The sequence below is a fragment of the Necator americanus genome, chromosome IV (genome assembly GCF_031761385.1).
Source record: "Necator americanus strain Aroian chromosome IV, whole genome shotgun sequence".
Classification (NCBI taxonomy): Eukaryota; Metazoa; Nematoda; class Chromadorea; order Rhabditida; family Ancylostomatidae; genus Necator; species Necator americanus.
Window position 1 is genome coordinate 28,078,982 of NC_087374.1, and position 22,093 is coordinate 28,101,074.

At 40.1% G+C, this 22,093-nt stretch overlaps 2 protein-coding genes across 2 annotated transcripts; both read left to right on the forward strand.

Moving 5' to 3' along the window:
- Positions 1-11,781: 11,781 nt before the first annotated feature.
- Positions 11,782-12,141, forward strand: RB195_002978 (uncharacterized protein; the record flags this gene model as incomplete). Its single annotated transcript, XM_064200458.1, has 1 exon — positions 11,782-12,141. One exon carries the CDS (start codon positions 11,782-11,784, stop codon positions 12,139-12,141), a length of 360 nt encoding a protein of 119 aa, XP_064056339.1.
- Positions 12,142-14,802: 2,661 nt separating this feature from the next.
- On the forward strand, positions 14,803-21,640 carry RB195_002979 (uncharacterized protein; the record flags this gene model as incomplete). Its single annotated transcript, XM_064200459.1, has 2 exons — positions 14,803-14,876; positions 21,496-21,640. 2 exons carry the CDS (start codon positions 14,803-14,805, stop codon positions 21,638-21,640), a joined length of 219 nt encoding a protein of 72 aa, XP_064056340.1.
- Positions 21,641-22,093: the final 453 nt, after the last annotated feature.

Genomic DNA, 22,093 nt, shown 5'->3' on the forward strand with positions numbered 1-22,093 from the left:
GGAGTAGCTCTCAACCTCTTTTCAAGTAATTATTTAAATAGTCTTGTTATTGATCTTAATATAAGTATAACATAATACTCAATATATATTAATCTTAATTTTTTCTAATTATTATTATTATTATTATTCTAATTATTTTTCCACTCTGCTTTTTCCCGTAATACTTGACTACGCGTTCTTATTGTTTGGATTTTTTTCATTCTTCTCTCATAATTTCATAGATAAGAGCTGTTTAGAAATAAATGAGAACAGCTCTCAATTCGTATCTAAAGTAAGTATTATTATATTTTTTGTAAGCTGTTTTTTCTCCTTTTTTCCTACTAATTCAACAGATCTTTTCCCTGCTGGTTCAGTAGCAGTTGAAATAAGAATGTCTTTAAGTTGCCATTGGCTCAACGTTAGTTTTGTTATTATTAAAAAAAACATCTCCACAAATTGTTGCTTACCACTAGTCGTACCATCATAGAATTCAACGATCATGGAGTACTATGCGTCATTTCGCTCACCTAATACTTTAATTGGGCTTATGGCCCTCATAGGGTGGATGTGGCGCAGTCGGTAGGAAGTTCGGTTGTGACTGCACGATCGATCGGAGGTTCAAAATCCGCTCTAGTACCAATCAAGCCGCTCATCGATTGGGGGTCGATAAATTGGTGCCAGACTTGTTTAAGAGGATAAAATAAATACTGACTTGTGACATTGGCTTCGTAAATCATTGTAAGGCTACACAGGCGGGCACAAACGATTCTGAAATGAAGTCAAACTCGTGGCCGCTTCCTTAGAGATTTACTAAGGTCACTCACTTTACCCACTTTACTTTAAGACCTTATTTCCACTATAGGAGTGAGAAAAAAGAAGAAGAAAGGAAGGAAAGGGAAAGAAAAGACAGATTTTTATATCTGTACCCGATGATACATGACACCTCGTGTTGCCTGATGACGCACAAATGACGGCCGGCTTTGTTTTATCTCTTTTGCTTGTTTTTTTTTTCACCAACGACTTTTAATGTTTTGGCCGCTATACGTCAGTTGAAAGCTTATTTTTTTACTGTAATTGCTCCAATGATCAATTGTATTGATTTTAGTTTATCATGTTTTTGTTATTCCAATAAATTTGCATGATCAGCTTTGTGATTTCATAAATTATGCCGTAACTGTACCTAACTAGTTCGTTTCGCATTCTAATCAAAGTGTGGGCGACAAAAGTGTTTGGAAGATGCTTATGACTCAAAAATTCTGCCTAGGTGATTCCAGTGCCTCGATGATGTCGTGATCGATCACCGGAAATTGGTTGGGGCGATTTGAACGCAGCTTCGATAGAAAAGTAACTGCTTAAAACTACAGGACATTCCCGAATGACTCAACGTTGTGGGCTCAAATTTTACTTGTTGTTCGTAAAACTGAATTTGTAAAGAAATTGGTTAGATCGCGAAACTCGACCGCACGTCGGTGGTACAGAGTTGAAGGATTTTTTTTTTCGAGAATGAGTGGCCTTGGAATGTTTTAAATAGGAAGAAAATAAGCGCGCGCAAATTAACATTAAAAAAACTAGGAATAATCTATTCGATGAGAAAATCTGCAAAATCTATAAGGATTTGCAACACTTTTTCCTATCGTTGTCCAACAAAAAACGGCAAAATTCTAGAATGTTTGGGTGAATATAGTGCATGGGCAGTAAACTCGATAATTCTTCGACAAAAGATGGAAAATTCGGAAGGACGGATCCGCGTCTTTTTCGTGACTTTTTCCCAGAACTCGCCTCACTTTGATTTCTTCCCTATTATAATAATATCTGGGCACCAATAGATTCGGGGCAAATTAACCGGCGCCCACAACACCTAGCCGGCCTTGGCAGCTCCGAATTAAGAGGAATGCCCGTCTTCGCGACCCAGCGGAATATGTATCGAAAGCAAAACATAGATGGGTCGGTCACTTCATGAGAAGAATCGACGATAGATGGACTAAAAGAACGCTAGAGTGGATCTCAAGAGATGCTAAACGCCCTCGAGGGAGACCTCCAACGAGATGGGGTGACGCGTTCGCTACATGGATGGACCAGCTGGGAGCTCAGCTGGATACAGCTCAAGGACCTCGCCAACGTCACTCACGAAGCTTGAGAACATCTTGGATAACAATGGCGGGGAATGAAACGAGTGGAAGAGATGCTGGGACCCGCACGTCCAGTGGAGACGGGCCATCTAAGTATCTAAGTAATTTTTTTTTGTAGATTCGTGTGCACGAGCTCTATTGATTGGATATGACTAGAACCCTCGAACCGACCACCATAACACTTTTTTTTTTAAAATTACCTCTGGCTAGACATTAGCAAGGCTGGGTAATAGATTATTGCATCCCGAGGGTATATAATTTTAAATGCTAATATATTGTTCGAAACGTAAAATGATAGTTACATATTCGTAATTTATGTACTATTGCGAACATTTAGGGATCCCTCACACCTGTTATTCAACGGCTTTGAAAGTGTTGTAAATTAATGTAAAATGTTTCAATTTAATAAATGATCAACATTAGTTGTTTGAAATTTTTTTCTTCAAAGTAAACAAGAAAACTATTTGTTCTGGGCTGTCTTCGTTTCTTTTCAGTTAAACAGAATTTTTCCGTTTTTTCTTCAGCTAAAATTACAACTACCGTGTTTCAGATGGTTTTCTGATTTTGGGAAGCTCGTAAGTCATTAATAAACGAAATGTGCCTTTCGGCGACACATCACCTCTGAAGAGAAAGAGGTCCCAGTCCCATTAACCGCTCTGATTTTTTGCAATGGATATCTCAACCGCGGCCAGTGTTAAACCTGTAAAGACGAAGCTCTTCGTGTATTTTAGAAAAAAAACTCATTTTTTCCGAAAATCAACTGGAAATGTTCTCTTATGAAGAAAAGACCCGTTGAGAAATGATGGTTTTAGGGAATTCTCCGTCATTCAAATCTTCACCAGAAACTCCGTCAGCCTCTATGGAAGGTTACTAGAAATCACCTAGGCAGCAGATACGTTAGACCACACACTGAGCTATTACTGTGTTACCGTATTAACTACTATAATTGAGAAAAGAAAAGAATAATTACAGAGGAGAAGGTTGTGCTTGTAAAGTCTAACGTATGTCCTGTACTTGAGTTTTCGAAAAGACTTTTAAATTTGAAGCGCGACGATAAACAACAAGCAAACAACATGTCTGCCCACAAGTAGTGCTAGTTTTCTCTTCTTTTTCCTTTTTTCGGTACTAATCTCAGCTTTGGTGGCCTTATCCTCCAGAGTGAATGCAGAAGAAAAAACAAATCCCGCCGCAAGCATTCCCCTTTTCGCTTGTCATTTCACAATAATGTAAATATATAAGAATAAACAAAATTAAGAAGTACGCAAACACCACAAGTTCGTAGAGCATGAAATCTCCTATCGCAAGATACATGACGTTTTGTCAATACTTTTCAATTCCTGGCATATATTTAAGTTAAAAGAGAAAAGTCGCAAAATATTTCTTAATCTAGTAGGTTTAAATAGATTATTGTAAAGGATAAAGTTTAAGGGATAAAGTTTCTGGCGTTAATCGATCCGCTTGGGATGCGCCCCCACGTTCACTTCAATTCAGAATCGTTTGAGGTTTACGAACGTGTAACTGGCCTGTAGAATTATTTGCGGGTGCTAGCCGATGTGTCAAGTCAGTGTTTTTATCCTCCCAGACAAGTCTGGTACCGATTTATCGACCCCGGAGGGATGAAAGGCTTGGTGAGCACTAGGGCCGATTCGAACCTCCGATCGATTGTGCAGGAAGCGGAACCTCTAACAGCTATACTACACCCGCCCCTATATGTAATAGTACAAGTATATTAAATATGTTTATTACGGTGGATTTTCTTCTGCGTATGTAAGACTGAAATCGAATGGGACCATCACAAACAGACCAATCAGTGATGGCCATTTCTCTCAGCACGAAAATGAAAATTTAATTCTGAAATGAAGTGAACGTGGTAGCGCATCTCAAGCGGACCAATTAACTCCGGACACTTTATCCTTTATCCTTTAATTTGTTGCTAGTGTAACCTTAGTCCATCTAAATAGAATCGTTCTGTCACGTTCTGGGGCTCTTCGCAAATCAGCGAGCTTTCATTATTTCCACATATTGATGGACTCGTTTGAATGTGATTTGAGTACCATGATTTGATTCGAGACAAAAGCGACGGTGAAAGTCCGAATCTGTTTGAAGTAAATACAAAAGTTACAGTACGACGCACAACTAACTTAGTGTCTACCGTACAACCTACAGTCAATGAACAAACAAATGAATTTGATTTTCTAAGTTCCGGCTAAAACTTAATGTCCCAAAACAAGCCGAAAGTGGAGTTAAAGCAGCACGTTTTTTTAATTATGGAAATGCTTTTTTTCACTTCTTTACGGTGATTTCAATTTATCCGCACTGAACCGGTTCTTTTATTATCTGTGAAGAGATTCGTTTCAGCTTTTTTTCACATATTTTTAAATTTATCTTCAATCCAGTGCAATTAATGGTCAAGAATGTCCCATCCTCGCAAGGATCACATATTGACTCCGAAATCTAAACTCATATAGGCCGTAGAATCTTTTCAATTTCTTATTTTATACACAATACTAATCCCCATTCTTTCTTTTATTTTTTTTTCTGTGTTTTCTGTATTTATTTGTTGTTTTCATCTTTGTCACATCAGATTTTGGCCCGCCATTGAGCGTATTAAATAAATGAATGTACAAATAAATAAATAAATAAATAAATTTCTAACATCTTCCAACTAAATCTTGATGCTAGTCTCGATGGTGACTCATTTTGTTGGCGATGAAGGATTAAGGGCGTAAGCATACATTCATCCATGCATAAGCGTTGTCAGCTCAAGGAGGATCAAAACAGCGCTGTAATTCGTTTTTCTCTCGAAGTACGTGAACTGCATCGTAAAAATCGCCTAAAATTCTGACATCACGTAATATTACACAGATAACTTGCGCGGTAACGAGTGTCTGTCTGTAAAGCTGTCGTCGACGACGTACGCGATGACTCACTGCTGTCAGTGGGATCTTGTGGAAGCTTTTTTTTGATTCCGTAGGGCGTATCCACTGTTTCTGTGGCAGCATCCACAATTTTTGAAGCTGAAGGTAGGTGAGTGCTGGTTCATCTTCACTTAGGTGAATGCATCGTCATGTGCTGCTGTAAACAATCCCCATCCAACATCATTTTATTGAAACCTACTCGAATCTTCACATATTTTCAGGAATCATTGTATTTAGTATCAAGGAAATTTCTGAGTAATCTGAGTAATTATGAAATTGTGATGTGAGTACATATGTGTATATATTTAAGTAGTTCTGACAAGATTTTTTTTGCGACACTTCGCTTTTCCGTTCTTTCCTGTTTGAAATTTCCTCTGAAAATACTCTAGCTACTTTTTTTTTATCATTATTCTTCTGAAAAACATTCCCAATACGTACACGTTTCCTTTTCGAAATACGTCTTCATTTCTCATTGCAGGTTTCAGACATCATCAGATTTCCATCAGATCAGATTTCCATCAGACAAATTTCGCAGATGATTACTGCGAAATTTGTCTGATGTTAAAAAGGATAAAATCACTGGCGTATCAGTCCACTTGGGATGCGCCAACGTTTTACTGCAATTCGTAATCGTTGAGGTTTTGGAACGCGTGTTGGCCTATAGATGATTTAAGAGGGCCAGCTGATGATCAAGTCAGTGTTTTTATCCACAAAGAGAAGTCTGGTACCAATTTATCGAGCCCGCAGGGGTGAAAGGCTTGGCTGGCACTAGGACGGTTTTGTAACATGGACCGTGCGGCCACAGCGGACCTTTAACCAGCTGCGCCACATCCACCCTAGTCTTACATCATTGTACTCAAAATTAGGTTTATCTCACTCCGTAGTTTTAATCCGCAAAAAATATCTTTTCAATAAAACATTGAAACGCACTTCGTGAATTTGGCAGTGATTTTCACAGTGCCTTCCACCTCCGTTTTCTTCTTTTTTTGGATGAGCCTCTTATATCTAGTCAAACACTAATTTCAGGCTTTTCTCCTTTTCAGAAAATCATTAACTCGAGGACTAGTTCTCATTTGGTTGGACTTTTGACATTTTCGTTTTTCTTGTTGATTTCTTAGAAACCGTTTAAATTCCAGTCCCAACCTTTGAGATAAAAAATGGACTGAATAGTTAATAGGAGAAAAAAGTAGAGTAGACCTTCTTATGTAACAAATTCTACAGTTGTTATGGTTGATGAAAAATGAATCACGTGGATTTCAGAGCTTGGAACATTGATTTTCGCTTCCCTTGTTCTTGCTTGCGGCCTATGTTATCACTTTGTACAGGATTCTTGAGCTTGTCCCAGTTATCCTAAAAAGCGGAGTCTTCTATTTTCTTGGGGGAATCCAATACAAATTAGTCGTCCTGATCGATTCAGCATCCACCATCACTGTCCTTCGCAATTCTTTTTCATGGATCCGTAATATTAAAGATGACAGAAAATTTTTATTTTTAAACTCTTCGAAATTCCTTTCACGAAAGGGTTGCTGTTTCTGATTTTGCAGTCATTATCTACTTTTATGTATGCTCTAGCCGTGAGATCATTATCACTAGTATGTGGTTCTGATCGATTGATTGATGAGCTGATTACGGATTACGAATCATGAAAAAATACTCTCGGTTTTCACAAAATAGGTTTCAAAGATTCTAGTTTTTTTTTTTTGGTTTTTTTTTTTTAAATTTTGCTGTTCGTTTCATTCATTTAATCATTTTTTATCCATCGTTTCTCATGTGAATGACATAGGTAACATCAAAATTCGGCTTTTTTTTTTCAAACATACGCCGAAATTGTAAAGCAAAGTGTAGACGAGCACATCCGCTTTGTCCGGCTCAGTTTCTTGGCCAACTCACGATGGAAGAGAAACTTTTTTTTCATTGAACTTAAACGGCACTTGACCTCTGCTATGTATATATTCAATAAAGAAAAAGCGATGTAGCTTTCGAACTCGTAAAATGGTTTTTTTTTTCATTATTCTCCAGGAACGCCCAAAGAAAAAAACGTATACAACATGCCGAGGACAAATATTTCCACTCGACCTTGGTGTCGTGAATATTTTTTGAGAACATTTTTTGGATTCTTTGCGAAGAGTAGCGATTGATATATCCTTGCACAAGTTCTGCACTGGAGTATCTTGAAATATCTGCATTCTCGTATTTTTTTTCGAAGGATACCTACGCTATTTTTCTATATTTATGGATAAAGACGAATGCACTTTCTAGTGCAGCTTTAAGCCGAAACAATCGCTTTCCTTTCCACGTCTATTCGTATTAAGCACTAATGGAAGTACTACCGGAAAAGTGCATCGGCAAACAATCTCCTTCTTCGGCTACGAAGCTGAATATGCCCTTTTTCTTGCAAATTTTCGGCAAGAGTGGTTCATTCGATAAGTGGAGCAACGATTACGGCGCTCACACTTTACAATTTCTTTCAGTTTCTCTCACTGCGTTGAACAGCAGTTTTCTCGGATGAGGTGAACTTATTTTTCCCATCTGCTATGCTAGGTTAAGCCTAACGTTTGCTTCAATCACCGATCGCCGCCCGTTTGACCTTTGAAGCATTGAAGCATTATTAATTAATCACTTCTTGCACTACTGCTGTACAAAGTTCTTTGATTCTTTTAAGTTCTTTTACGTTCATTGATTCCTCCAATAGAAACTTGTCCCTACCGCTATTAAGGTTGATTAAAGCCTACTATTCGCTGAAGAATAACTAATCATTATTGGTAGATCAAAAATATTGAAGAAGCAAGAACCACCGCTCCCGATAAAAGAATCTTATTCCTCATCGTTAGTTAACAATAAATATAAACAATAATTAACACACAACTATGGATCTCGACTAGAAATCAAAATAAACAACCCAAAGAAACTATCGTTTGATCTATCAGCAATGATTTTTTGGGCTTTTTGATCTATTAGGTGATCTTCTTTGGCTTGTCCATTTTAAAGGCATCACTTCACGAATCTGAGGTGGTACGGATTTCAGGTGGAGTATTCGGATACAGGATCGAAGATTGTGAAGAGGTGGGTGATTCCGTCCATTTCTTCCTAGTTGCCGTAAAAAACGGCCCGGAAGATGCGGCGCCACACAAGGCTGGCGCGCTCCAGTCGAACTCTTTGTAGAAAATACCGCGCCGGATCGCTCGAAGCCGTGTCTTCTGGGCCGTTTTTACGCCAATTAGGAAGAAATGAACGGAATCGCCCTCCTCTTCACAATCTTCGATCCCGTATACGAATACTCCACCTGAAATACGTACCACCTCAGATTCGTGGGGTGATGCCTTTAATTTCTAGCCAAGATTCATGGTTGGGTATTGTTAATTCCTATAATTTTACTTTATTCTTATTGAATTCTTTGTTGCTTAACAGTGAATGAATCATGAAGGAAATGAAAATTGGGAAGAGAATTTCGTTGTAAACTTCGCTATAAGTGTGCAAAATAAAGAGAGAATTTTTTAAACGATATTTTAAAGCGTAGCAGTGCTTCTGAGGGGCACAGAAAAAGATTTTGAGAACACTTTGCTGGGATCTGTTTATGTGAAAGTGCATAGTTCTTCGCTTGAATGGGTCTTTTCATCTTCTCAGCAGGTCAGCATCTTTTCATCTCTTTTATGTATCTCATATTCTTTACTTTTCTTTTTACCTTTTCCTTGTGAGAAAAAGGAAGAAAAGGAGTGACATAGAGGAGAGTTCCGTCATTCCTCCAACTTTTTTAAGAATGTTACTCGGGCCGAAAACGATTTATACTGAAATCTCTGGAAATTTTGTGTCTAACTGTTTGAAGACGTTTCCTATTACGAATATCGAATAGGAGAAATATACATTTTCTCCTAGTTTTTTGCAGCAGTACGTCGCTAAGATCGCAGCAATAAATTACGCCGACTGACTGCCTTTCATATACAAACCATTCTTTCTCGATGTCATTTCGAGCTGTAAAAATGAAATGTGCTTTTTGTCTATGTATCGATTTTCCAAGTCAGGAGAGGTTGTCAGGAGTTACTCCTCCGCAGGTTTCCCGGTGATGTTTTCTCTTTTTCCTTTCGATAGATCACGTCATTGTTTCCATGGGCTTAAAATCTGAAAACTTGGAGGAAATTCTGAAAATGTGGTTACCCATCAAGTGTTGTCGGTAGTCCAATGTACTATGTAGTGCAGAAAACTTCACTGCTCCACTTCTGTGCAATTTTTTGAATCATTCTCCAATTCTAATTAAATTCTCTATAAGTGAAACATGCTTCACTCCTTCAAAAATTGTTTCTGGACGACATTTCCTCTTGAAACCATATTTACTCAAAATCTCAAAGATTCACATTCAAAAATGACTAATTCGTCCAACTCTCGTCACTTCAGCTGAATCTGCTCGAATTCTTTCCTTCCGTAAATCCACCAGAAGAAGCTGCTTTTGTTAATTCTTCATAAATATTCTCAACCTATTTGGATGCATCTGGCAGTGGAGACTGGACAAATTCGAGCAATTCTCGTCCGCTCTGCATGGATGGCTCCGTCGGCATCGCAATTAGTAGATTAATTACGTTTGCCGCTCGGCGGTTCTTCACAGAATACAGCAATCTTCCGAGTATTTTTTTGGACGTTTAAGGGGAAATCTTTTCCAGCGGGGTTCCTGGAGAGTTTCTCGAGGGGGGGGGGAGGGGGATTTGTTTCAATCTTGCGTTTCTCGCTGGGAACCAGTTTTCGCCATATTTCATATTTTTGCGAAAAAATTATGTAAATCATAGAATAATGGAATGAATAATAGAATACGGTCAATATTTAATATAATCCTTGTAAGTTCTGATTGCTAGATTAGTTTTTTTTTTCTAGGCGTCTGCATTCGTGCTTGATTAGGCCGCGAACGTTTTTAAGCAGATTCTAAAATAATATTTTAAAAACTTTGAGAAGGAAACCGGTGCAATTATCGTGAGTGCCACATATGTTTCTACATGTAGTCGGGCATATCTAAATATTTCCGAGAATTGTTTTTCGTGAATGTCCTGCTGTTTCAACAGAGCTGCGATTTTCAATTAAACGATGGTTTTATTAAGGAAAAATAGAAGTCTTTGCAAAAGTGGCTGCACTAATAGGACTCATCCTCTTCTTAGGACTGGACCAAAATTTCAGAACCTTTTACAACTTTATCATTTTGTAAAGTTGCTATTTGCTTGGTGAAGATCAATTTTCGCTCAGACTGGTTACCCTTAGCTTTATGGAAAGTAAAATAAAATACAAAATAAATAAGTAGGTGTAGGTAAGATGGCGATTTTGACAGCCTTTTGATCCAAACAAAAGTTGGGCGCGAAACACGCCGAGAAAACCGGTTCCCATGTGTTGCAGAATTCTTTTGTTTTTTTCCATGCGCTCAACAAATATTGTGAAAAACAGGACAAGGCAAGGGTAGATGTTCTTCTTCTTCTGAACGCTTCCTGGATAATGCCAAGATGATTCTTCTAAATAAAAATCTCTGTAACCAATGAATCCTGTGGAATCCGTGGTCCCGCTAATGTGAGCCTGTTCGTTTGTGCTTCTAAAATTTGCTCCACTTGTTTCGAATTTTTGTTCGGGGACTCTGGAAGTTTATAAGGTTTTACGGCGCTCTCTTGGTTGGCTTTCACCGTTCAGGCAGGTTTTTCCAAAGGAACGCACGAGATTGTATAGGATATACAAGTTTACAGTCACTCTGTTTTTTTCTTATATTTTTTTGGTGCTTTTTTAAAGTCGTTTCCTTACTTTCTACTTCTTCTTGGAGAGTCTCTGAATATTTTCATTCTATTTTTGCTAAGTCATTTGTATAGCAATGGAATTATTTAGTAATTTTCGCAGTTTAGTCCATAGACAGAACACTCCTCTCCTTCCATAGTTTTCCCAACTTTTCACTAATCACACGCACTGTCCATTTTCTTCATCGAATTACTGGTAAATCTTATCGTCGGTAATCACGTCGGTTGATTTGTGCTCATTGGAGTGTGAAAAACTTTTCGCTATCAGAAGTTTCGGTTTCGCCTATCAATCTGAGAGGGGGAGTCCTTTCTCGTCTGTGATTTTACATTACATTGAAATCTTTTAGTCTTCACTGAATTTTTCAGCGCCTTTCTAGTTCTCATACATTTCTATGAGTTCAACTTTATTCCCCTGGAAACTTTCGGGCAAATTTAAAGACATCACCCCACGAATCTGAGGTGGTACGGATTTCAGGTGGAGTATTCGTATACGGGATGGTAGATTATGGAGAAGGGGGTGATTCCGTCCATTTCTTCCTAATTGCCGTAAAAAAAACTGCCCAGAAGATACGGCTTCAGGCGTTCTGGCGCACTATTTTCTACAAGGAGTTCGACTGGAGCGCGCCAGCCTTGTGCGGCGCCGCATCTTCCGGGTCGTTTTTTACGGCAACTAGGAAGAAATGGACGGAATCACCCCCTCTCCGTAGTCTCCCATCCCGTATACGAATACTCCACCTGAAATCTGCACCACCTCAGATTCGTGGGGTGATGCCTTTAATGTGCAGGTTAGTTACCCCTGGTTAAGCTAGCAAGCTCGTTATTATCCTGACTTTTCATGTGATTGAACCTTTGAGGATTCCGCTCTGATAGCAACTGTCCAGGCAATCGCATTGTGGCTATTAATAATTAAACCTAAATTGGAATTGAGGTGCACCGAGAGGCGAGAGGTGCATAGAGGTCTATGACTGCATATGTCGGTTGCTCACGCATCTTCTCTCATAGATGTTGCCAGAGATAAACATTGAGATCACCTGTTCCCTCCCAAGCTTTGAATTCACTCCGGCATCCTTCACTCAGTCCTCTGTAATCCCTTCCATACCCTACCGTACTCCTGCTCGTCCACTTCCTCCTCTCGACAGCGGAAATAAGCTTCTTCCTGATTACGGAGGCCGTATTGTTGTCACAACGACAACATCTCCACACCGACCAAACTATCCGATTTCCATGCATGCAAGGAAAATGCCACGATGTGTTGCATCGAATATGCATGCTGCTCATTTCGCTCGACTTATTCATGTACACCAACGAGGCCAAGCCATCGAAGCTGAGCACTCGTTGCCACATGCACCTCATCGCTCGTAGCTACGTATCGACAAAAGACGTCAATCCTCATTGTCGTTATAATGACGACAAAGGCGATTGACTCATCATCACCTGGAGCACAAAAACCCTGAAGAACTGTCAGCTAATGGCACTGGACACCTGCAACCGGTGCAATGTGCTCACGAGGGCAATGCGTGGGGCACTAGACCCGGTGACAGCTGAAAAACCTGAAAAACCTCCATCGAATGACGTAGACGACGCGTGCTAATCTCTCAAATCGCAAATCAGGTCCAATCCTCCCACTTCTGCCACCATAGCTATACTATCGCTCTTTTCTCGAACTTTACTGTCTATTTTTCTGAAAGGCTATAAAAGATACTTTGCTAGTGTGCCGTTAACCGCTTCTAGGAATCGCTAGAGCAATTACGTGGAATCCACCTGCTTGGCGATTAAAAGGGAAAAGTTCTTTCCGAGTAGTAACTCCTGCTTATTTTGAATTAATTACTTACCTTTTTAATTTTTTCTTTTGAACAGGTATACCATTATTTGAAGAAATATGGGTTTTTAAGCTCTTCACTGCAGTTAAACAAAAATTTGACTTCATCTCAGTGGTAACATCTCAATTAACACGCACTGCAAGCTAGAGGTACAGATTTCGGCCCACATCATATGCCATTCATTCCCCCCTCCCACTCCGCTTTGCATCCCCTGCAGAAAAAAATTCCGTGGATTCAGTTGAGTTCGGCTAACTGAGAGCTACGTTAATTTATTTAGATCCTATTCGTACGTAAACCAGAAGGGTGAATTCCATCACTGGATTTCTGCTAGTTTTCAAATAGATGACTGTGCTGGAAGAAGTGCGAGACAAGTTCCTTGAATTTCATTCGAGCTTATTGTTTTTGTTGCAGAAGAATAATTAATTCCGGAAATTCATTGTTCCATAGTTTCATAGGCCTAAGATGACGTTCGTTTTCGTTTGCTGGATGAAAGGCATCACCCCACGAATCTGAGGTGGTGCAGATTTTAGGTGGAGTATTCGTATACGGGATGAGAGACTATGGAGAGGGGGTGATTCTGTCCATTTCTTCCTAATTGCCGTAAAAAAACGGCCCGGAAGATACGGCGCCGCACAAGGCTGGCGCGCTCCAGTCGAACTCCTTGTAGAGAATAGTGCGCCAGAACGCCTGAAGCAGTATCTTCCGGGCCGTTTTTTACGGCAACTAGGATGAAATGGACGGAATCACCTTCCTCTCCATAGTCTCCCATCCCGTATATCCGTATACGAATACTCCACTTGAAATCCGTACCACCTCAGATTCGTGGAGTGATGCCTTTAACTGATTCTGGGCCAGATGACTTTTTGAAAAGGTGCCAATATCTTGTTGCTATTTCCTAAACAATGTTTTACGAATGTTTTGCAGCACAACATTTTTAGGTTACCAGTATCGTGCTGTTATTTCCTTTAAAAAATCTAGAAAATCGTTTACGGATGTTTTGCAGCACAAAATTTTTAGGTTGCAGAAATGTAAATAATTAGGGAATTAATTTTGTGCCAGAGTTCCTAAGAAAATGAGACAGCGGGTAGCCAGCGAGTGCATCGCCAAATTGAAGGTGCTTCTTCCAGAAATCTAAAGATGAGAGTCATCATTTTCTTCTTATTACCTTCTTCGATTTTCCTGTTTCTTCTTTCGTTTAATCCAGGAAAATCGATCCGTTGCTGTTGAATTCGTAGATCTAATGATGAATCCTTACGATTTCAACAAAAAAAAATAACTTCAACAAAGGAAGACCACACGCATTTCGCATAAAAATGATATTATTCCTTCTTTTTTGAATTCAAACTCCTTCTGGAAGTTGTTGTGTGCTTGTAATTTGATGGCTTCGAAAGAGTCATAGTATTTCAGTAAAAAAAATGTTTACGGAGATCAGGAAGAAACTCCAATTTCCCAAGTTTCTTCTCAAAAGTCTTTCTTTGGGCTGCTACTTTTAGTCGGGTCCCGCCTATTTTCCCAAAAAAAATTATAAATGCTGTGAACATTTTCAGTCCAATGTTCGCCAAATCAAAACTTTTTTCGTGGAGTTTGACCACTCTAACACGGAATTTAAGATTTCGCACTTGTTGACCTGATCAGGCACAAAGAGCGTAAGGTTCGCACTGTTAAAGAGGGTGTAATGCACATTCTTGTCTTTTTCTCTGGACCATCTTCCAGTTCCACGCTTTTGCATGCTTTCCAAACACAAAAAAAGGAATCACCCGAGAAAAAAATGGGTATACCGGTGTATTCTTTCCTCTTCCTCTATTTTTTTTCCCGGGGATTTTTCTTGATTTTTCAAAATCGGCGACGACAGTGCTCGTGTTGCCCTGCTACTTTCACATAAATTTCGCTGTAAATCGTTTAGAATGCTTCGTGTTACACCGATCCCGAAGGTGTTCATCATCCCAAGGTGGGCACACAGGCGGTAGGGCAGCGGCTGCAATGTTTGGCTTGGATGTAATGTGTTCGGGACGGACGGACGGACGGACGGAGCGACGCCGCTCAACGACTATCACACACTAAGTCCACTTCTCTTGCTGATAATTACAATGTGACGCGGTGTCTGTGCGTGTCTTCTCATTCGCTATTGATTTATTGATTTGTGTACTAAATTCGTGTTCTCAGACACAGGGACCCGCATGTAATCGTTCCGTAATCCATCTCGATGACGACAAGGGCGATTTATGTCAGTCCGGAGGAACGTAACGCTCTAATCAAACTAAGCTGCTCAAACCGATGGCATGTTTTCTTGGTGACAGCTTCGCTTATCTTGCTGCGTAGTCATCTTTTAAGTTGTTTTCCAATTCGGATGAGTTTTAGTTTTAATTTAAAGGTCTAGGGAATTTTTTCCATTGTATGAAACATTTTCTTTGTAAGGAAGTTTATATGGAAGGATTCTATGGTAGAGAGCTTTTGTTGAATGCTAAATTGTAAATTTACTAACTTTTCTATCTTTTTTTTAAAAATCTTGTGAGATTTTAAAATCTTGTGTGCGGGAACTCGCACCCTATTTAAGGCTAATATTTGATTGCGCTAGTCACCTCACAACAGGTATCTAGCAGTGGCAGGATAGTCAGCTGATCCTAAGGTACGACGTTATCTTCTACTGCTAGCTATGAGGCCCAACGGTTAACGTAGGACTTTCTTTGTTCGGCGGATAAGGCGTTGATCGGACTAATCACGTTCGATTTCACCCCTTTCAGGCTCTGAGGAAGGCGATGTTGCCGAAACGTTAGCCACGAATAAAGGATTATGACAACCTCATATCCGGCTCTACTAAAGAGAACAAATATTCCTTCTTTCTTCAAAGTCGTGGTTTCCTTAACTGATAATTTTGCTTGTTTTGTCGATGTATCTGCTCCCGTCAGAGCAGAATGCTGAAAATCCATGAAAATATTACCAATTCTAGTCCGCCCACAAATATACACAGAAATATATCTACAATTTTTCAAGCCGTTTTCAAGACTACTTAGTAACTTCATTCCATTGATGAATCAATGTTCACCTCAGATGACCCCGGGTCGATTATTCTCAATCACCTGCACACTTCTCACAGCTCCTTCCAACATTATCTCAACACTAACAACTATTAATGTCCATTATTTTTGTGTAGTTCCAGTGTCGTGCTACAAAAATGATACAAAAGGCCTCCTAAAAAGGCTGAAAATGCCAAATTTCTCGAAATTTAAATTCTACCAGGGAGAAACGCCATCTTTTCAAACTCTTCGCCAGAATTTCGTAGGGAAGCATAATCTCGTTTTTAACTTGAAGTGTTCTGGAGCTCTCTAGAAAATCTTCCTTTAGTTCATACTTCATTCTACTTCGTTATTTCATTTCCTCTCAACTTTTACTTTTCTAGATGAGTTGAGTTCATGATTATTTTGTAGTGATATTCTGCCTCCGTATGAAAACGCTCTATTGTTTTCGTGAAGGGCAAAATTTGGAGTAGTTTCAAAATCTTGTGTTCACGGAATATTCGCCTTTTATCCCTCGTGTTACCGTGGATTTTCAACAAAAAAAACCCCTCCGGGTAGCGCATAGTGGTTGGGATGCTGCTGCATAAGGCTTTGAGCCTGAGCCACAATCCTGTACGTGCACATTACCAAATGATGTGTCAAATACAGATGATGGGGAAATAGTGTGCTCGGACTAACAAATCATGCTCCAGTGGACGAGCACTGAACCGTGAACGGTCCACATTAATGAAAATTGTCGCCGGCATCACAGTAGCCGCTAGTTTACAATTCTCACTTGAACGTTCAGTGTTTAACTATGAAATCGGAGATCCGGAATACTACGCCGGCCATTCTTTCATAGTTCCACAGGCGCGGAAAACGCGCGCACAAGCGCCTGTAATTCTCGTCGAGAATCGTCGAATAGCGCGAGCTTTATTAACATCGAAGCATATGCATTGCCTGACTTAGGAAAGTCGCTCTAATCCTAACTTCCTGCCCCATCGTCCTCCCTTACGCGATCCAGGACAGCTGCAGACTCGTCCTGCTGTCAGGCTGCCGCTACCTGCTCAATGTTCATCAATCAACTCGCTGTGCGTGCGCGCGTCTTAATGGAACACGTCGCTCTTTGAGTCGTCGAGCATTGTCCTACTGCTTGTACGATTCCTGCTCTAATGTTGAAATCTAACTCTGCACTAGTAGTATGTTCCTCGAGTAGTCCACGAGAAGAGGGACGCATTTTTCCTCCATATTAAGTATGGATTTTCGTTGGAGTACACCTATATCGGGTTGTAGATTATGAATATGGTTCCGCTCATCTCTCCCTGCAACACTGTAAACAGACGGCTCCGGAACGCAGTTTCTTACGACCTCCTTTACTGCAACGTGTCACCTTTACGCCCCACCCCCGCCTGCGATCCATCGAATAAAATGAACTGCCTATCAGGGCGTCCGAATGGATTTTCTACGAATCACAGACGGGGGCGGTTCGCAAGGGTGGCGCGTTGCAATAGTTGTAAGGAACCGCATTCTGAAGCCGTCTGTTTACAGTAATGCAAGGAGAGACGAGCGGAACTACCCCTGTATTCGTAATCTAATTTACCCGATATAAGTATACTCCAACAAAAATTATTTGTGGCTTTAGTATAGATGTCATAGGTCCTCATAGACCAATGGTTAGGTTTTAGGGCTACGATTTACTTAGTTATTCACTTCCAGAAATACGTGAGGGTTCCCTCACCCCACCAATCCACCTTACTCTGCATGATCTAGGGCACATACATTTGTTGAAAGTGACAGGATTTATGATTTGAATTGTGGGTAGTTTGAAATTTATTGCATATTGCAACGCCATTTATGAGCAACAACAACGCAAGCAAGCAAAATAACTGGAGCAAAATGAAGGTGGGTGGGAGAGTGGAGGGAGGGAGGGGTGGGGGGGGGGGGGGGGAGAAATAATTAAATCAGTCGGGGCCCTAAGACCTAAGCATTAGTTTTAGAGGATCTATGACATGTAACCTAAAGTTACTGGGAGAAAAAAGAAAGTTAGAGTACGTCCCAATTTCGACCTTCTTTGAATATTGGCACCATATGGGATCGTAGAAGATTGATTGTGTAGTACTTTTAAAGCTGAAGCGTTGGGAAATAAAGGCGCTACGGTTTTTTTCGTTATTTTTTTTTCCATGTATCTCTTTGTGATGTGGTGGTATATGTGATCAGCAAATTGGTCCTTCATTGCAGCTTTACTATAGCAGGGTCAAAAACCACCCGATACACAGTGCGGTTGCGTAAGCGGGTGCATCGTAAGTGGAGGGTCCCAACACCCCGCACTGATAACTCACTGAGAAGAAGCGTGATACATCATCAGGCTCTTAGTGAGTTCTTCTCCTTAGTGAGTTTCCCGTATTTTTCGAGAACTACTGTTCTCTAGCACACTGTAAGCGGCGGTAATCTGGTAGTTTCGATATTTGGAGGGATTGGGACCTCTTTGGCAGTAGGAATTCACCCATAACGTTGAACTGTAGATCCTCTTGGATCCAACGTAGAACGTTTCGTAGGAAGTTCTAAACTAAGGGTATCGAGCAGCGACTAGCGAATTGATTCTGGACGACACAAATCGGTGAAGATGCGGGCGAATAGCGTCACACACCTCTAACTTATTACCTCCATTATGCGAAAGTGCGCCTTCCTTGCAGGACCTCATGCGTAATAATACGCGTTGTCGTCGAAGTGTTAGCGTGAATATTTCAAGCGTTCAGCGTCCAGACGATGCATGAATAAAGCAGATCACCGCAGATCACCGACAGATCGCTGGCAGGAGCCGATAGGCGCCAGCGCCTTTGCCGCAGCCGGCTGGTTCCTGCTGCAGCAGCAACGTGTATGTGTATGCGTGTGTGTGTGTGTGTGTGTGTGGTGTATTGACAACCATTATCGATTCGGGTGTGCCAGCGCGACCACATCGCCATTCTTTTCCGCATTCTCATTGAGAAGCTGTCCAGAATTCCCCCGATTCGCCTCATGTATAGGTTTATGCTAATCGGTTGAACCTCAGCTCACCTCTCTCACCTCTCCGTTCCCATCTCAGCGTCAGTCCAGGCCTACCGGGAAACTCGCCCGCCAATGAAAACAACATTTATCGCACAGATGTTTTCACGAGACACCGTCAGAACACGTGGGCAGCAAATCTCTTATGTAAATTGAAATTATTGTTTTCACATTGCTGACTGTAACTGATGGAGGTAGTTTACAACTAGTTATCGTGATTTTCTTCCCCTCTCGATCTTCCCTCGTACCAGTTAGGGATTTCCCCACCGGATCACACTGTGAAATACGGGAAAGAATTGAATATGTTTTTTCTAGTCTTATTTTGTTTCTATCACGTACAGGTAGGAAAGGTTTATTTTCGGTTCACGTGAAGGGAATCGAACTCTTTTCTATGTGTTCTCTCTAGATTCTTCTAGAATTGTTTAAGTTTTCCTAATGGATTGTGTTTGGATGTTTTGTTGAAAGCAAGCGGCCGATGTTTTTGTAGCATTCTCTTCTCTGCAAGCAACTAAACTGAGTCGTTTGTGCACTGCACTGACTCGCCACTGCATTGTTGATAAGGCATTTTGCAATTTTCGCCTACACAGGATGGATTGCTCCTTTTTCGCTGCAAAATTTTGTGGTTCTCTCCTAGAGAATGTGGCGCATCCATCTGTTGGATCACTAGGAAGTATGGATGAAAATTTTCTCGCTTTTCTTATTGGTTAGTCTTAATTATTTGATAATTCTGTTTTTTTCCCTTTTTTCTAGTGAAGGGAAAGTGTGATGCTTGTATTTTCATAATTCTTTTCTTCTTTTTGCAAATTCGTTTTTCGAGTAGAATGCTCTTCACACAGTGTTTTTTCAAATGAAATATTTTTTTTTCTATCCTATAGGCTGTAGCAGTCTGACTATTCTGTCGCTGTCGCTGAGCGTTTCAGATCTGCCCGGAACTATAGCCATGTCGATTCGCGAGAAAATAAATCTGATAAAAAGTGAATGTTCCATTTTGCTACTTTTTTTGCAGCTTCACGTGATTCGTGAGACTTTCGAACTCTTCTTCCAGATTTCTTCCGTTTAATTTGAGCACTTTAATGTTCACCTTTTTCACTGTTGATTAGCTAAAACTATCAATTGGTCCTGACCAGAGATGTATGCATGCGAAAGTCTCGAGTGCTTAAAAATATTCCATTCGGCTCACTAAACCTCCTCTTTCTTTTTCCGAGTGCATTTCAAGGTCGTAGACGAAGCCAGCTTCTCTGCTGAAACGCTGCTTATCGGAGTTACCATTTCTTTGTCCCTTTTTGCCTCTTAGTCCCTCCGACAGGATGCTAATAACGATAGCGACAAACTTTGTGTCCTTCGGGAGCAATTGCGACAGACCTAAAGGAGAAAGAGATTGATTCCTCTGAATAAAAAAGATCATGTTATAAGTGGTCTCCTTTTTCCTGCTTTTTTTCTTCTTTTCTTTTTTCTTTGAATCTGGAATAGATTCCTTACCTTGGAACGAGTGAGAATATATTCGAATTAGTGTTAGAACTCTAGAATTATTCTTCTTTTTTTTAATGCTTGGTTTTGTTAGAATCAAATCTATCCATTGCCACTATTTACATGTGAATGATATTTGAATTTCTAGAATTGCGCATTCAAAACGATATCGATTGAAGCGCATTTCGATGTCGCTGTTAATGGTTCAAATAGTTTCGTTTTTAGTGGAATGTATTTTTTTATGCTTTTCACGTGAATAGGTTGTGACTATAATTGCTAGCGGCTTCCCATTCTTTGAAGTCATTAATTACGAGCCACCAACCTGTATGGATGGAATTTTCTGAATTTATGTGCGCATGTGTGCTAATGGCATGCTGCGATTTTTACGGGAAACGATTGGAATTCGTTTCTTAAAAGTTTCTTCGCTCGTTCACGTCATACATTTCTTTGTATGCGTTTCCGCTTATAATTCGAAGAGCGTTTCGTTTCGAGGTCGGGCGATTAGCGACGGGAAACCGGTGCTGCCATCGGTTCGCCGTCGCCGGTTATCTCGTTATTCGTTTGCGATTTAGCGCACTAGTTCTTTTTTACTTTGCAACTCACCTTATTTATTTTTTCATTCTGACTTGTTGTATTGGCGATTTCATGAGAAGCAGAGCTTAGTGCAATGTTTGCATGCTATAGTTTATTTCTACTGCACCGCAGTCTCATTTCCTAGTGAAGTGATTGAGCCCATTTTGGTCCCGCCACGGCATCATAAATTATGTGTCAGTAGATATGCAGAAGGCGAAATGTCTTCTTACTTTATCCTACTACTTGATAGAGTTTATACTTTTTCTTGCCATCGCTCACCCTATGTACCATGCTGTCGATTACTTGTATCTGGTCCTTTTTGTTCTAATGTCAATGAATGTTGACGGAAATGAGAATAATACAGTGTAGTAGCATTGTTAAAGTTGTTTTCTTTTTAATCTCGTCCATGGTCAATCTCGGTTTCCCATGAATCGTCATCCACCTATTAGAGTTATGTCTCTTTGTGTTCTTGTTTTTTTTTTTTTTGGACTGCATTATTCTAAAAAAGACATAAAGACGTGCGACCCATTGCTCTCTCTTACAACTCATAGTCATTCGCTTTCAAAGTTACGAAAATCACTACTATGGGTCACTCGTTCAAAACAAAAGGATACCTTAAGATTACGTTCCTATTGCCTGTTTATACATATGGTTTTATGATTCGAATTCACATTACAGAATCTTCTTCGAAACATCTGATATTCCCTTCATTGAAATTCATCGCATTCACTCGTTTGTTTGATTTTTGATAGCACTTCTTTTCCGATTTTAATGCTGGCAGTCTACAGCTGTTTTTGTTTCAAAAATAATTAACTTTGCAGGAGGCTCCTCAAACGTCGCTACCTTGCCGCTTTGTTAGCCATTTCGGCTATTCGGATTTGTTTGGTTTTTCTCATTCAATTATCAGCTTATTTGTTTCATGGATGCTTAGCTGTTATGTCTTTCTTGAACTCGATTTTTGTTTGATAATCGCTTTCCGTCGCTTCCTTCCGCCATGGTGAACTTTTCTAATGGGATTTCTATGCTAGTTTTCAGTCTTATCAGTGACTTTTCACTTTCCACCAATGTTCACCGAGCTATAACTTTGCTTTTTCCGTTTTATTTAGTAGAGATATATGAATGTGTGTTAGTAGGGTTTGCTAGGGCTCTCCTAGGGACCTGGCGGCACTGTTTTGTGGAAATGAAAGTTGTTCCCAGAAAGCCTTTAAAAAAACTCTCGAAAAAAGCTAAACAAGGTGATCTGCGGGCGAGGAGGGTGGTGCCCTTTACAAACTCTTGAAAAACGGGCAAGAAAGACCGCGAGCTATTTATTGTCGATTTGTCTTTTGTTCCTTAATTTCCGTCGTTGTTCCTGGTACCTTACGAAGTTTTTCCCCTATTATATAAAGCACACTGCAGATTCGTCTTCTTAATTCATAC